At 48.8% G+C, this 15082-nt stretch overlaps 1 protein-coding gene across 1 annotated transcript in view; it reads left to right on the forward strand.

Annotated features, from left to right (window-relative positions):
- The window catches only part of ABI3BP (ABI family member 3 binding protein), a 1926231-nt gene extending 1925150 nt beyond the window's left edge, over window positions 1-1081 (forward strand). Inside the window, exon 44 of the mRNA XM_069637268.1 lies at window positions 319-1081. Within this exon, the coding sequence (XP_069493369.1) occupies window positions 319-434 (116 nt within the window). The 3' untranslated portion in view covers window positions 435-1081. The remainder of the gene's footprint in view (window positions 1-318) is intronic.
- Window positions 1082-15082: the final 14001 nt, after the last annotated feature.

The following is a 15082-nucleotide window of genomic DNA, read 5'->3' on the forward strand; positions in this document are numbered from 1 at the left end:
ACATGGTCCTTGGCCACAGGCCTTTCGACACTCTTTCCTCACCCTTCTATCCAATGCCAATCAAATTGTAACGTCTTTGCTAGCTGCTTGTTCCCTCAAAATATTATACCGGGACCGTGAGACCGCAACATATTCCATATTAGAGTTTAAATGAGTATGTGCAGTTTTAATCAGAGCAACTACATTCAAAGAACATTGAGTTTACAGCTGTTGTGGCTCCTTTCCTATGTAAAGTTCTGTAAAGAGAGGATAAAGAGTTAATATTTTGCAGAGGCTTTCAAGCAATTTGACTAACAAAATGTTATCACATTTTTTTAGGTTTTTACAGATCTGTTCGCCAGCAACCTGTCGAGTTTGGAAAAATGGGCTCTCAGACACACGTTCGCTACGTTCATTGGTACGAATGTGGTACAACAATACCCGGGAAATGGTGAGCCATCGAAAGCAGAGCGGGAGAAGGAATGGCAAGTCACCATCACAGCAGCATCTTCAGAGATGGCAAAGAGTTATCTGTGTGGTCGAAATATCATTTAAATCTGTTTATTAATGTATAAAAAGTTATTACAGAAGAATCTAACCGACAAGATTATTACAGAGTTACCTTTTAATATCATAGTCTGCTTACTGTATTTATCATGTTTTACAAACTTTTTTTGAAAAACAAAGACATTCACACTTTAAAGTGTCGGGAAGCTGGCTCCCTGTTTGTGGTATCCTGAGGGATACTGTTTGTATATTATTTATCACAAGTGTTGTAATAAATGTTTTAAAGCACAGTTGTGGAAAAGCCGATGTTCAGACAGTTGCAGCGTGTATTTTTATGTAGTCTTAGTGTTTTATGTTATGTGTACAGGATGTTCTTAAATGTTCTTGGTCGTGGATCGCCCCAATGAGGTTCTAACTTATTGCATCAAAAAGACTCAGACACCTCAACTAAAGTGCCTCCAGTGTGCACGCCAACAAACTATTGAGTGAAAAGAAGATTGTATCATGATGAGAAATCTTATTGTAAAGCATTATATTTTGAAATCTTTGTTGTTTTTAACTGTTGGATAAAATAAAGGAACCGGATCTCATGAAACTGAATTGCTCAGTAGTTTTCATTTTATATTTTGGTTTAAATTCTGTGTAGGTTTATAAAATGCATATGCATAGTCAACTATCACAAAAAACACACTTAGTAGACCCCTCTGTTGTTCGTGTGAATGGCTCTTAGGAATTCAGAAAAAACATTGTGTGACCAATATAAATTCAATTTGTACTCTGCTTTTTAAATGTATCACAATTAATTTATTGTTTCATAAACCTTGAAAATGTCTAGTTAAACACATCAAAACGTGTTATGTGCACCCCAAAATGACGTGTGCTTAAAATTACATCTGACATTTCATTTTTCTTTTAAGCAGATTAATTGCGATTTTTTAATATTTTGAGATTCTTTCGTCTATGAATGTCCACAATCAATACGGTAGAACATCAAGAAACAACTTTCAAACCTGGTAGTTCTCCTACTCACTCAGTAGTTATTTTCTTTAGACAAGAGAAGCCCAAAGAGTGCCTGCTTGCATATCAGTCGCATTGATGGGGTTGTTATATAAACCTACATGTTTCATTCCAACACATCTACTATCCAAGTTTATGGAACTTCTTCGGGGGATTTTAAACATGCTGTTATAATGGCCACAAAAACCACGTAATCGGGCCAAAGATGAGTTGTGCCTGTGGACAAATTCGATCATATCTGTTCCTGTTTGACAATGTGTATGTTCCTGTGTTTCATATGCGGTGCTGCTTTTTCATGCAATCAATGATTCATGTGCCATAAACAAATGAAACAGCAACAATTACACGCTGTTCTTGTATTTAATAATGCCTTTATGTTTAATTAAAAGGTAATTTTGCTCGCTTACCGCCATGACTTGTGTAGTTTCAGGTAGCGTTAGAGAAGATCAATTTCTCCAGCAGTCCTTCCCTATAAAAACATGAATGCATCCATTTATTATAGACTGTCCGATGAAAATTAACAGATATTACCTTATATGCTGTCTAGCTATATTGATAGCTTGCCACGCTAGTACTCACCTGTATAAGCCTTATGATGTGGTTAGGCTTCAAATTAGAACTCTTGTTGAATTCATACATGATACACGGTAGATGCAGTTTAGTGATGTGGTTTTTATTATCTGTAACAAGACAAATAAAAATGACCTCATTCTAGATGTGTCCTTTATTTGCTTTTTGGCCTAACAAATAGGAATACATTTGTGGTCTGACTTAGTATATTCACGATCACGCTAGCATTACATCCACACTCTTTTCCCGTGTTCATTTCACCCACTGTTTATGCAGTCATTGGTGTCAGTGGCTTAATATCTTATGAGGCAGCTAGCGTGGTTTTAGTTGTCTCTTTGGTTCTATATTTAGCCTATTTATTAAAACTCTAGCGTGTATGTCCACTTCTACGGGAGTTGGTCCATAGTCGCTGCCATCTAATAGTATTATACTAGATCACGTGGGCCATGATGCGTTCACATCTTAAAAATTGAGTTATGGTTAGTAATGGCAGCCATCTAAGTATGGTAGGTTAATGAATAAAGAACTGTGATAAAGTTAACCTATTGATCAAATTAAGTCTTGTGTTGCGAGAATATGATTAATTTTTGTTATCCGCTTAACTTGTACTGTACTTTCTAATAAGGTGAAATGCATATATCACTCAAAGTTATATCACTCAAATAAAGTAAAGTGATTCTAATTATATGTGAATCAATGTTGTTCCATGCTTCGAGACTGCAACTCGTTCTTTCATTCTCAGATATGAGGTTCGCATATTTTAGGTATCTAGATCTTTATTTAGGAATGTGTGAACACCACTCTCAGCTGTTAGTGATTGGGTTCTGGAAAGATCGCAGCACAGTTATATATTCAGATTGTGCCATTCAGTACATTCATTCAATCCTATTTTGTGATAAATATTAGATGTTGTTCCTGCTCTGACAATTTTTTCTGGTCATAGTTTTTGTTGTTACTGGGAGTCATTTTCAACAGTACTGTCCATTTTGTTCTTCACACACGTGTTCTGCTGATGAGAACTGTCCAGCTAGTGGAGCTGTTCAAATCTGGTTTGTAATACAGCTTTTGTGATCACAAATACAGGTTTTGCCTGTCACCATGTAAGGCCCAGAACTGAGGTACTATTTTGTTAAGTTACTTTATTTAAAGAGGATGTTGCTATTATTAGGAGTTGGATTAATTTGTTATTCAGTAAACAACAGTAGCTATTTTGCAAGCTTGAACTCCAGAGTTATAAGGGATTTATGCAATTTGCATATCTGGATGTGGGGAGACCAGGAGGAATGTTTAACTTTACTTAAAGCATTAGGTACAAATCAGTCAGAGGTGCTGAAAACTTTGATTGCGATTAGCATTTAGTTTTGATTATCACCTCTGGTAGGTGGAAGGATTCTCCAATTTTGGGAAATGCCTACTTCCTCCAGGCAGCTAGGAGTAACTTTAGAACAATATATTCCCTATTCAAAAGAAGAAAAATCATAATATTGTCTTGACACTTTAACAGTCTACTTCAATGTGCATTTTGCCGTGAAGACCCCATCTAGAGCATGGGTCTGCAACCTTTGGCTCTCCAGATGCATTGGACTATGACTCCACTGATCCCTTGCAATTGACTATGCTGGCTAGTCCTGATGGGTGTTGTAGTACAACACATCTGGAGAGCCAAAGGTTGCAGGACCCTGGTCTAGAGGGATTCAGTGAAATAGGAGGGCAGGATATCCGCTTTCTACTTTGAAAGATAATAAATGGGACATCATGGGATAGGGTGGCAGAACTGTACAAAAATATAAATGCATTTGCCACCCTTAATGGGGGAATTGCTACCCATCTTTCAGTGTGGCTTACCTTTGTAATGTTTGGACACTGGATTACAATAGACCTTACATCTATTAGAACCCTCAGTGAAACGTTGACCCCCTGGGAGCCAACCAGTATTGAGGGCTTCCGAACAATAAGAGCCAGGGCAGCCATTGATCATGACGGCTCTCAGGATTCCATATGCAACCGGCATGCTGGCATGTCCCCTCTCCCTCACCAAGAATCATTTCTTCTCTCTGGCCCACGCTCCTCAATACCTGCACCACTCTCCACAGCCTTGCTTCAGCCTCCTTTTTTGCCTCCACGCACCACTCCGTCTCTAAGCAGTATTTTCCAGCACCCAGCTTGACTCCTCCTCTGTGGAAGGTCTCTACCTGCCACAAAAACAGAACAAGGACTAGTGACAGGAGGCCACTGAACATCTATTGCTCAACGGCCATTCGGAATGGTGTCCCTCTTAATTTCTTTACATTTCACCGCCTTAACCACCTAAGGACCTGCAAGGACCGTACAGATCAGTGGCAGGATGCGAATAGTGTCATTGTCGGCAGCTGAATGGCCTCATTATGTGCCCTCACTTCACCCAGGTAATTCACAGCCCATATTGCCTGCAGCTACGGGCAATACAAATTAATTATGTTCAACCACTGGCCATGCTCAGATTCACTCCTTATTTCATAATTTCTTCACTACAAGTGGCACAACATATATTGGAATTCGATTCTGCAATGCTGTTCTTGAAACAACCGTAAACTGATCCACTTTTATAAAGTGTCAGTCTAAGTACTACTGTTGAAAACATTTGTGCTGTGCGACAAAGAGGCACTCAAGGTGGCATCTGCTGAATGTAATTTAATTTGTAGGAATCCAATATTTACATTGCCAATATATTTTTCTAGTTCCTGAATGAGGAATATTACGAAGCGTAAAGAATGTTTCTTCAGAACCATATATAGCATCTACCAATTGGGACTACTAAAATACAAAAATATGTAGTGGTTTAGGGGCTGTGGATTTGATGCATCATTAAAGGAAATGTGTATTCTTGACTTCTTTTTGCCTTGAATTTTCCACTGGCGTGGCAAGAACGACGACTGAGTAATTGTTTGTCCTAAAAGCTGCCATTGCTACACAGTGCTGTATTGTCAATGAGAAAGGGAAGCACAAATAAAACCATTATCTGCTTGAGTCACTCATGTCCCATTGCACCACCACCCCCCAGCACTGAGGGGCACCTGCCAGCAGGCCCCCACTCATGTCCCACTCATGTCCCCTTGCACCCCCAACCACCAGCAGTGCAGGGCACCTGCCAGCAGGCCACCACTCATGTCCCCTTGCACCCCCACCCCCCAGCAGTGCAGGGACCTGCCAGCAGGCCCCCACTCATGTCCCATTGCACCCCCACCCCCCAGCACTGAGGGGCACCTGCCAGCAGGCCCCCACTCATGTCCCCTTGCTCCCCCACCCCCCAGCACTGAGGGGCACCTGCCAGCAGGCCCCCACTCATGTCCCCTTGCACCCCCACCCTCCAGCAGTGCAGGGCACCTGCCAACAGGCTCCCACTCATGTCCCCTTGCACCCCCACCCCCCAGCACTGAGGGGTACCTACCAGCAGGCCCCCACTCATGTCCCCTTGCAACCCCACCCCCCAACAATGAGGGGCACCTGCCAGCAGGCCCCCACTCATGTCCCCTTGCACCCCCACCCCCCAGCACTGAGGGGCACCTGCCAGCAGGCCCGCCCCACTCATGTCCCCTTGCACTCCCACCCCCCAGCAGTGAAATGGCAATCTCATGACACAAACCAAAAGTCAACTATGTACATCAACACATGTCCGGCACACGAAGGCAGGTGGTAGCATCCCTGTGCTAACAAAAAGCCCGTATATACAGCTTTGATGAATGTCCCATACTGTGGCCCTCTAGGACAAATGACGTGCAAAGGGGTACGCGACAAACACGGACACCCGATGTGTCAAAAATAGCATGTATTGCGGGAAGTTTCACACGCGATTCGGCCGGGGCGAGTGGGGTACGTGTACTTCAGAGGCTTGTGGGAAGTTTTACATGCGATTGTGCCTGGGTGAGCGGGGTACGTGTACTTCAGGGGCTCGTGGGAAGTTTTTCACGCGATTGTGCCTGGGTGAGCGGGGTACGTGTACTTCAGGGGCTCGCGGGAAGTTTTACACGCGATTGGGCCTGGGCGAGCGGGGTACGTGTATTACTGGGGTGGGCAGGGAAGTACAGGAGGCAAATGCGCGGAATGCGCCTAAAAAGACGCGCTAATCCGGAAACACGTACGCCAGCAGGAAGTAGGCGTACGTGGACCCGCGCAGCATAAAAGTGCGCGCAAACAACAAGCAAGCTCAGACGCCAGATGAACATACTGTTCCTAGCAGCAGTGGTCGTGGGATACCGCAGGAGGAGGAGGAGGATAGTCAGGCCCAGAATTTTCACACCCAGAACCAGCCTTTTTGGCATGCCTGATGACCAGATGTATGGGAGGTACAGGTTTCCACCTCACATAATACTCGACCTGGTCAGTGAGTGGGAGGATTACCTCACATCACCCACCCTCTGCTCCCAAGCACTCAGCCCCCTGGAGAAGGTCCACAATGTACTGCACTTTTTGGCCACCGGATCATTTCAGCGGACAAGTGCCATAGTGGGGGGGGGTGTCACAGGCCACGCAGTCACGCTGCCTACACCAGGTCTTGGCCATCATGACTGCACACCCATCAGTCCGCAGGCACATATACCTGCCCAGGACACCTGCAGAAAGGCAGGCTGCCGTCCAGGATTTCTACGGGGTGGCACAATTCCCCAAAGTCCTAGGTGCCATTGATTGCACCCATGTGGCTCTACATCCCCCCAGGGCATCAGAGCACATCTATAGAAACCGCAAGCACTGGCATTCCATCAACGTCCAGGTACTATGTGATGCCAAGGGAATCATCACCTCAGTATATGCCAACTATCCAGGGTCCACCCACAACAGTTTCATTTACAGAATGTCAACCCTAAACCGGGACATAGAAGCTGGGCGGCATGGCGATACATGGCTGCTCGGCGAGTATAAATGCCACAGCACATGCATGCATGCCAGATACTGAGTAATGTCACAACCCTACTAATGATACCCATCACCACCTCCCTAGGGGACAGTGCCTACCCTCTGAGCACCCACATGATGACGCCAATTCGGAACCCCATCATGCAACCCGAGGTAAAATACAACACAGCCCATATTGCAACCCGGGGCATAGTGGAGCGCACATTCGGAGTGCTCAAGTCACGCTTTCGCTCCCTTAACCGTTCTGGCGGGCAGCTGTTATACGCTCCCCCAGTAGTGTGCAGGATCATAGTGGCAGCATGTGTCCTGCATAATGTTGCAAAACGCCGGGGCCTGCCGGTGGACATGGTAGTGCCCCCACATCCCCAACCACATGCACGCCCGCTGCGCATGGGAGGGGAAAGGGCATGGGGTGAGGCAGCCCGAACGCAGCTGGTGGCTAATTACTTCACTTAGAATCACACCCCTGTGGAGTGCACACAGCCCTGGCACATACCATTTGACAATCAATGATGATGACTCAAGGGACAGTCAACTGTCACTACCATACCAGCCTGAAATTGGTCACCTGGAAGCGTCACAATGTGTGCATACCTACCTACAGAAACACCACCAATGCTGCGTCATCAAAAGACACATATGCTGCTAAATGCATTACCCCCTTGCAAAATACAACATGAGAACAGTGCCATGTCACCCAATCCCTCCCCAGCACCACCACCCAACACACCATGGCATGTCATGCTATGTGAGAGCAAACAAAGCAATCCCGAAAACCTGACACAAGTGTCACAAAGTACAGTGGCCCTCATTACGACCCTGGCGGAGTGGGTTTACGCCAGCGGTATTCGCGGCGGACCTGTCCGCCCTACTACGAGTTCCCGTAGCGCCATGGAGCGTTTTCCGCCTGGTTTTTCCGGGACCTTGTTGTTAATTACGCCACCGTATTTTACGGTGGCGTAATTAACGCCTTCCCCACTCCCATTATACCCTATGGGGCAAAAATGGGAATGGGGAAGGGTAAAATGGGGAATGGGGATTTACCGCCCCGCCAAGGTCGGAATGGGGCGGTAAATCCGCCAACCCCCATGGCGGTATCGGCAGCTTTCCGCCGTGCTCCATGGTGCATATTGCGCCACGATTTCCGCCAGGGTCGTAATGAGGGCCAGTGTCCCTAATGGAAACTGGCCACAAACAATATGCTCCCAGTAATGTTGAACTAACAACACACATGACCAAATACTTACCAACAATACAATGCAGCTACACAAGCTCAAACATAACTAAAATATGACAGTACTAAGTTAAAGTAGTCGCAGTCTTACAACCTGAATATGCCACCACATCACCCCCTTCCAACTGTAGTCCTGCAGGCTTCTAAACTTGTCTGTGTACTGCATACAACATGTACTCCATCTCCAAAGTAGACGGCCTTGTGAAGACATGAGGAATGAACCTGCAAATTCAGAGGGAGACATGGAAGCAGAAGCATACATAATTCCAACATGCAGTGTACAATACAACTACAATATACACAAGGAATTTCTACACAGTATTGACTACAGACTGCCCACAAAGCTCATGGGAGCCCAACATCAATGTGTACATCACTGTCACTTGGTCACACCCTTTGCAAGCCCATGGAAACGGGAAGCAGGAGTGGTGTGTGTCTCACGAACCCAAGCATCGAACCCAAACTCAGGACAAGCCTGCATGTGCCCAGCCGGAATACAGTGGATGCCCACGGGAGCCACACAAGGCAACACACTGTCAAAAAATAATCAAAAATCAAAAAAGCAAAAATCAAAAATGGCCATGTGGGGGCCGGGGGGAGGCTACCCAGGAGGTCCGAGGACAGGGTGCGCACTAACAGCCGCCTTGGTGAATGTTGGGAAAAAAAAACACCTCCATGGGCTCATGGCCTGCACGGCTATGCCAATGTGGGAGAACTGCTGCTGTCGCTCTGAACACCCTCTGCTGCTGCCACAGGAGGTGGTGGTGCTATGGGAGGCAGCCCACACAAAGCCCTGGTATGGTCCTCCATGGCAGCAAGCATGCGGGTGTGGAAGGTCTTGTTCTGGAGGATTATAGTGCGGAGATCCCCATGCAGCACCTGACGTGATGCCCGGATCGCCTCCCGAGTTGCCTGCATCTCAGCTGAGAGCGAACGTGTGAGCCACTCCAGCTGCTGTTATGTCCTCAAGTTAGTGGAAGTCTCAAGGTCAACAAGAGTCTCCCTGAGGTGATGGAGTTCTACCCTCAGGGCTTCCCTGTGGCCCTGGGACTCTATTGAAATCGATTGGCGTAGAGTCTCCAGTGCCGCCCGTCTGTCCCTGTTGGACGCCAACATGTCCTCCCTGTGTGATTGGCAAATGGAGTCTGTTGCCTGCTGTAGTAGCTCCATCTGCCTTTCAGGGGAGACAATGGAAGTGGCCACCCTCTCCATTGCTTGAGCCATCATCTCAACTGATGCTGCCTCTTGGGTTGCCATACCGTAAATGGATTGTTCCCATGCGGTATTGCCTGGTGGCGTACGGCCAACGCGTCGGCGGGCACCACACCTGTTTGGGGCAAGGCGATCTGCGCCTTGCTGTGCCGGCACTGCATGAGGCTGCAGGACTGCATTCCCCCTCTGATCTGCTGGCCCAGGAACAGGATCAGATGTTGTGGAGTGTGACCCTGCACCCGTAACCGCCAAAGGCTGACTAACCAACACTGACATCCCCATAGAGGGTTCTACCCCTGGTGCAGGTGGGTTGGACAGAACAGAACCCCTTCCAGAAACACTTACCTGCGACGCCACATAGGTCTCATCATCCGAATCAACACCTGAATAGAGGTCTGGGGAGGTGCACCCAGAGACACCCCTTGACAGTATCGTCTACAGCAAGAGTGGGTTCTCACCCACCACCACACCACGTCCCCCACTGGTGGCCGGTTGTGCCTCAGGTTCCTCCTGGGTCTGCACCATCTCCTCAACCTCACCAGCATCAAGTGCGTCATCCCCTGCAAAAACATGAAAGACAAAAAATGGAAACAGGCATTAGCACCATAGCACACAAATAGGCCTGACAAGTTACAGAACCAGTACATGATTTACACATGTCCCACATGACTATAACCCTCCCATGCATGCACTGTCACAGAGTTGGAAGGGGACACTGATGACACCAAGATGGAAGAGCAACACATTTGCTGCTTGCTGGTTAGCACTGCCATCACACATTGGCCTGTGAGTGGCATGTCCTATCCACATAAATGACACATGCCATCACACAGATGGCATGTACCATAGCCATGGTACATTCCACAAGTACATCCATATGTCAGTGAATGAGTACTGTCACCCATACATGTGAGATGCCATCTTCCTCCGTCTGGCCCTGTGGGGTCTCAGCTGCCCCTTCGGCTGCTGAGGAGTCCAACTCCAACCTCCGCCTCTTGGACCTCCCCTAGGCAGCTGCGACCTGGGACGGTGGGGGGTTTGGTGGAGGAGGAGGCCGTGCAAGGGACAGAGACGGGGTCTGGAGGTGGGGATTCCACTGGTTCTTAGTGGTGCAGCACAGGCCGCCGCAGAGGTGCCTGTGTGTAATCCTGTCCCCGATCCTGTGACTGCATCATCTTGCACCAGCAGGGATACCTACGTCCAGACCCATTCTCAGGGAGGGGATTGGCTTACACCAACTGGCCTTCCTCTCCCTACGGATGTGGCTATCCGGCACCGGGTTGAGCCTGTCCTGGGTGGGGTGGCGTTGCGTCAACGTGCCATGCGAGCTGACCTGCAGTCTTTTCATGAGGAGACTGCACGTGTTCTCGCATGGCTCGTTGACCGCGTTGACCCACTGGGACAGCTCACCAGTGCCGGATTCCTCCGTTTTCTGGACCTTGTTCTGACCCCCTCCTCAACTGAACCCCCTATGCTTCAGTCGTCCTCCGTGCCATCCTCCCACCCATGTGTCACCTGGGTGCCCTGTGGAGCTGCCTCTGACCCTGCGGCCAGGCTGGTGGAGGACACATCCCTGCCACAGTCGGGAGTCGGACGTCCAGCAGGGGTGGCCACCTCAACAACTGCACCCCAGCTGGAGGAGGATGTGCAGGCAGCAGGAGCCAGGGCACAGGCAGCGGCACAGCAGCAGCAGCAACAAGGTGGGAGCCATGATGGCTCAGGGCCTTCATTATCGGAGGGGCAGGCATCGGCCGGAGGGCAGGAGGACCCCGGACGGGAAGTGTCTTCAGTGTGGCAGCGGTTGGGCCATGCGATAGATAAGGAGCGGCAGCAGGCGGAAGAGGCACGGCTCACGATGGTTAGGGCGGAGAACTCCATGCGTAGGGCCCTGAGGTGGGCCGAGTGCCTCGAGGCCATTCGCAGGGACCTGGAGATCCAGATGTCATCATCCCTGCGAACCCTCGGGGCCATAGAAGAGGACCGCCTCCGGGACATCGAGCAGGAGTTCGATGATGCCCTGGCCTGGGACATCAACAAGTGAGCCGTTGGACTTGCCCGCTGCCCTTGTAAATAGTTAGTTAGTATTAGGTTTCCTTTTGTTTTTTCTTTATTTTGGACCGCTTGGACAATGCATTTTCCCTTGGATTTGATTTTTTGGACTGTGACTTTGGACAACATTTCTTTTTGAATTTCTTTTGCTTATGTTTTCTTGATTTTCATTATTTATCGGACATGGACCATTTCTTTTGTTATTCCCATTGTTGTGTGTTTAATTTGATTTACGTTCATGTTATCTTTAATATATATTTTTTTATACTTCCATTTGTGGTATTATCTCATTGGTTTCATGCATGTCATGATATGGGTTTTGACATTCACTTGCACCCATTGTGTGTGTGTGACGGACATGTGTTCATTTACATACTTGCCATTGGGGTTGTATCATGTAATTGGCATTTCTATGTGGGTGGAGGCAATACTTGGGTGGGTCTTTGGCATGTGGAGGCTGGCCATAAGGGCCAGGGATCTAGATTGTGATGACGTGTTGGCTGGGGGACATGTGTTGGGGCCTGCTGGCAGGTGCCCTGCACTGCTGGGGGGTGGGGGTGCAAAGGGACAGGAGTGGGGTCTGCTGGCAGGTGCCCTGCACTGCTGGGGGGTGGGTGTGCAAGGGGACATGAGTGGGGGCCTGCTGGCAGGTGCCCTGCACTGCTGGGGGGTGGGTGTGCAAGGGGACATGACGGGGGGCCTGCTGGCAGGTGCCCTGCATTGCTTGGGGGTGGGGGTGCAAGGGGACATGAGTCGGGACCTGCTGGCAGGTGCCCCGCACTGCTGGGGGGTGGGTGTGCAAGGGGACATGAGTGGGGGCCTGCTGGCAGGTGCCCCTCAGTGCTGGTGGGTGGGGGTGAAAGGGAACATGAGTGGGGGCCTGCTGGCAGGTGCCCTGCACTGCTGGGGGTTGGGGGTGCAAGGGGACATGAGTGGGGGCCTGCTGGCAGGTGCCCTGCACTGCTTGGGGGTGGGGGTGCAAGGGGTCATGAGTGGGACATGAGTGGGGGCCTGTTGGCAGGTGCCCTGCACTGCTGGGGGGTGGAGGTGCAAGGGGACATGAGTGGGGGCCTGCTGGCAGGTGCCCCTCAGTGCTGTGGGGTGGGGGTGCAAGGGGACATGAGTGGGGGCCTGCTGGCAGGTGCCCCTGACTGCTGGGTGGTAGGGGTGCTGGGGGACATGAGTGGGGGCCTGCTGGCAGGTGCCCTGCACTGCTTGGGGGGTGGTGGTGCAAGGGGACAAGAGTGGGACATGAGCGGGGGCCTGCTGGCAGGTGCCCTGCACTGCTGAGGGGTGGCGGTGCAAGGGGGTATTGCAAGGTGACATGTGGCTTGGCTGGGGGGGCATGCCCATGGTGGATGGGCTGCCTGCGGGACATGACCAGGGGTGCAGGGTAGTCCACTGTGGTGTGGGCTGCCTGCAGGGGCCGTGGAGGGTGTAGAGGGAACACCTGGGAGGACCCACACTGGCAATTCACGTGTAGGACTCCCCTGCACCCCCGAAATAGACGTACCCCACTCGCACAGGGCCTATCGCGTGTGAAACTTCACACGCACCCCAGTAATACACGTACCCTGCTGAAATCGCGTGTGGAACTTCCCGCGCACCCCAGAAATACTCGTACCCTGCTGAAATTGCGTGTTAAACTTCCCGGCACCCCAGAAATACACGTATCCTGCTGAAATCGCATGTGGAACTTCCCGCGCACCCCAGTAATACACGTACCCTGCTGAAATTGCGTGTTAAACTTCCCCGCACCCCAGAAATACACGTACCCTGCTGAAATCGCGTGTGTAACTTCACTTGTAACATTTACTCTAATTGGAGTAAATGCTTTTCTCCTGAGCTTAGCTGCCGACTAGGAATGTAGCTCTACCAGACGAAATAAATTGTATTTGGGTGCAGGTGGAACTGTAGATATTGAGCTGTCTTTCTCTAGAATAGTAGGTAGATTGCCTTCGTCAGTATCTCCCATGGGAAGTATCAACAGAACAAATGGGTTTTTAGAGCCTTACGAAAAGTCATAAGAGTCTTGGTCTCTCTGATATGTCCCGGTAGCTTATTCCAGGTCCGTAGACCCCAAATCTGCAGTCTCCTTTGCTCACATATTTTGACCGCAGAACCTGGAGTAAATGCTTTTCTCCTGAGCGTAGCTGCCGACTAGGAATGTAGCTCTGAATTTTGTCAGATAAATAGTCAGGTGTCAATTTATTTATATATTTAAAAACCAGGCAGAATGTTTTGAACTCAATTCGCTCTTTCACAGCTAGCCAATGTAGAGATTTCCTCAAATTGGTAATTGGTGCCTTTTGTGATACCCTAGATACTAACCTGACCGCAGCATTTTGGGCCACCTGCAATCTGCGCAGCTGGAATGCTGATATTCCTGACAGAAGTGCATTTCCATAATCCAAGCGCGCATTTACAAGTGTCCCTACAACCACTGCTCTATCTTCATTTGGTAAAATGTGTCTCAGTAGTCTTAGTGTGCAGAATGCTGACTGTACCTTTGTACTAATCTGCGCTGCACAACCCATATTGTCCACACGCAACCCAAATTTTTGATTTTCTTTGCAAAGTTGAGCTGCGCTCCTAGGAAACATGGTGGCAATATCTGTTTGTTCTGTTTCAGATGATCTCTTGAGGCAAATAATGATACTTCCGTTTTGCTAGCGTTCAGTAGCAATTGGTTAGCACACATCCAATTCTGGACCTCCTGTAGGCACTGTTCCACTATCGCAAATATGTCTTCAACTCTCTGCACCTTTAGGAACACCTGAGTATCATCCGTGTACGAATGAAAATTAATGTTATGTTTCCTCAGTATGTCCATAAGCAGTTTAACACATAATTTAAAAAGCAAAGGTGAGAGTGAAGATCCCTGAGGAACCCCGCATTTTTGTAAGATGGAATCTGACAAGAAGTCACCGAGCCGGACCCTTTGTTCTTCTTGACTTGAATTCCAGTCTATTCCAAAAATGAACCAACTAAGGGCAGGGCTACCCTTACCCCATATAAAGGCAATAAACTTCAGCAGATTGTCTAATCCACGCTGGTGTGACAAGTGTACTTTGCCGTCTGATGTCCTACCCAGAGTGTCTTGTCGAAAGGGAGTGGGAGCACAAGAGGTTTGGAGAGCCCCAGCAAAATCCAAGATGGTTGAACCCCTCTCTGGTCTAAACCCCTCCTCTGGGCTGCTCTACCTCCACTCCTTCCTCAATCTGCCTATTTCAATAGGACCCCAGTAATCTGCATCCTGGTTTTAGAGGGCCATTGTCATGCCACGCATTAATTTGAGGCACTGGGTTCCAGGGAACCTCACTGGAAGGGTCCCTGTCTCTGTGAGGAAGGGGTCACCCTTCGTCGGGGTGATCAAAATAGGAGCTTCCTCGGCAGGCTCCCACATGTTTGTTGTTGGTACACCAAGGCCAGAGCGGTGCAACACACCCAGCCCTTCCATAAATCGATCACCTCACCAAGATGTCAATAATATACAGCCACAAGCATTTGGATGTCATCATTGTTTAGCCTCGTTGGCTATCCTGTCATGCCTGGACATGGTTTATATTTAGATATAAAGTGCCATCAGGCGGACTAGGGAACACAATTATTATATTTTGAATT

The sequence above is a fragment of the Ambystoma mexicanum genome, chromosome 7p, assembly GCF_040938575.1.
Source record: "Ambystoma mexicanum isolate Mex_15411 chromosome 7p, UKY_AmexF1_1, whole genome shotgun sequence".
Taxonomy (NCBI): domain Eukaryota; kingdom Metazoa; phylum Chordata; class Amphibia; order Caudata; family Ambystomatidae; genus Ambystoma; species Ambystoma mexicanum.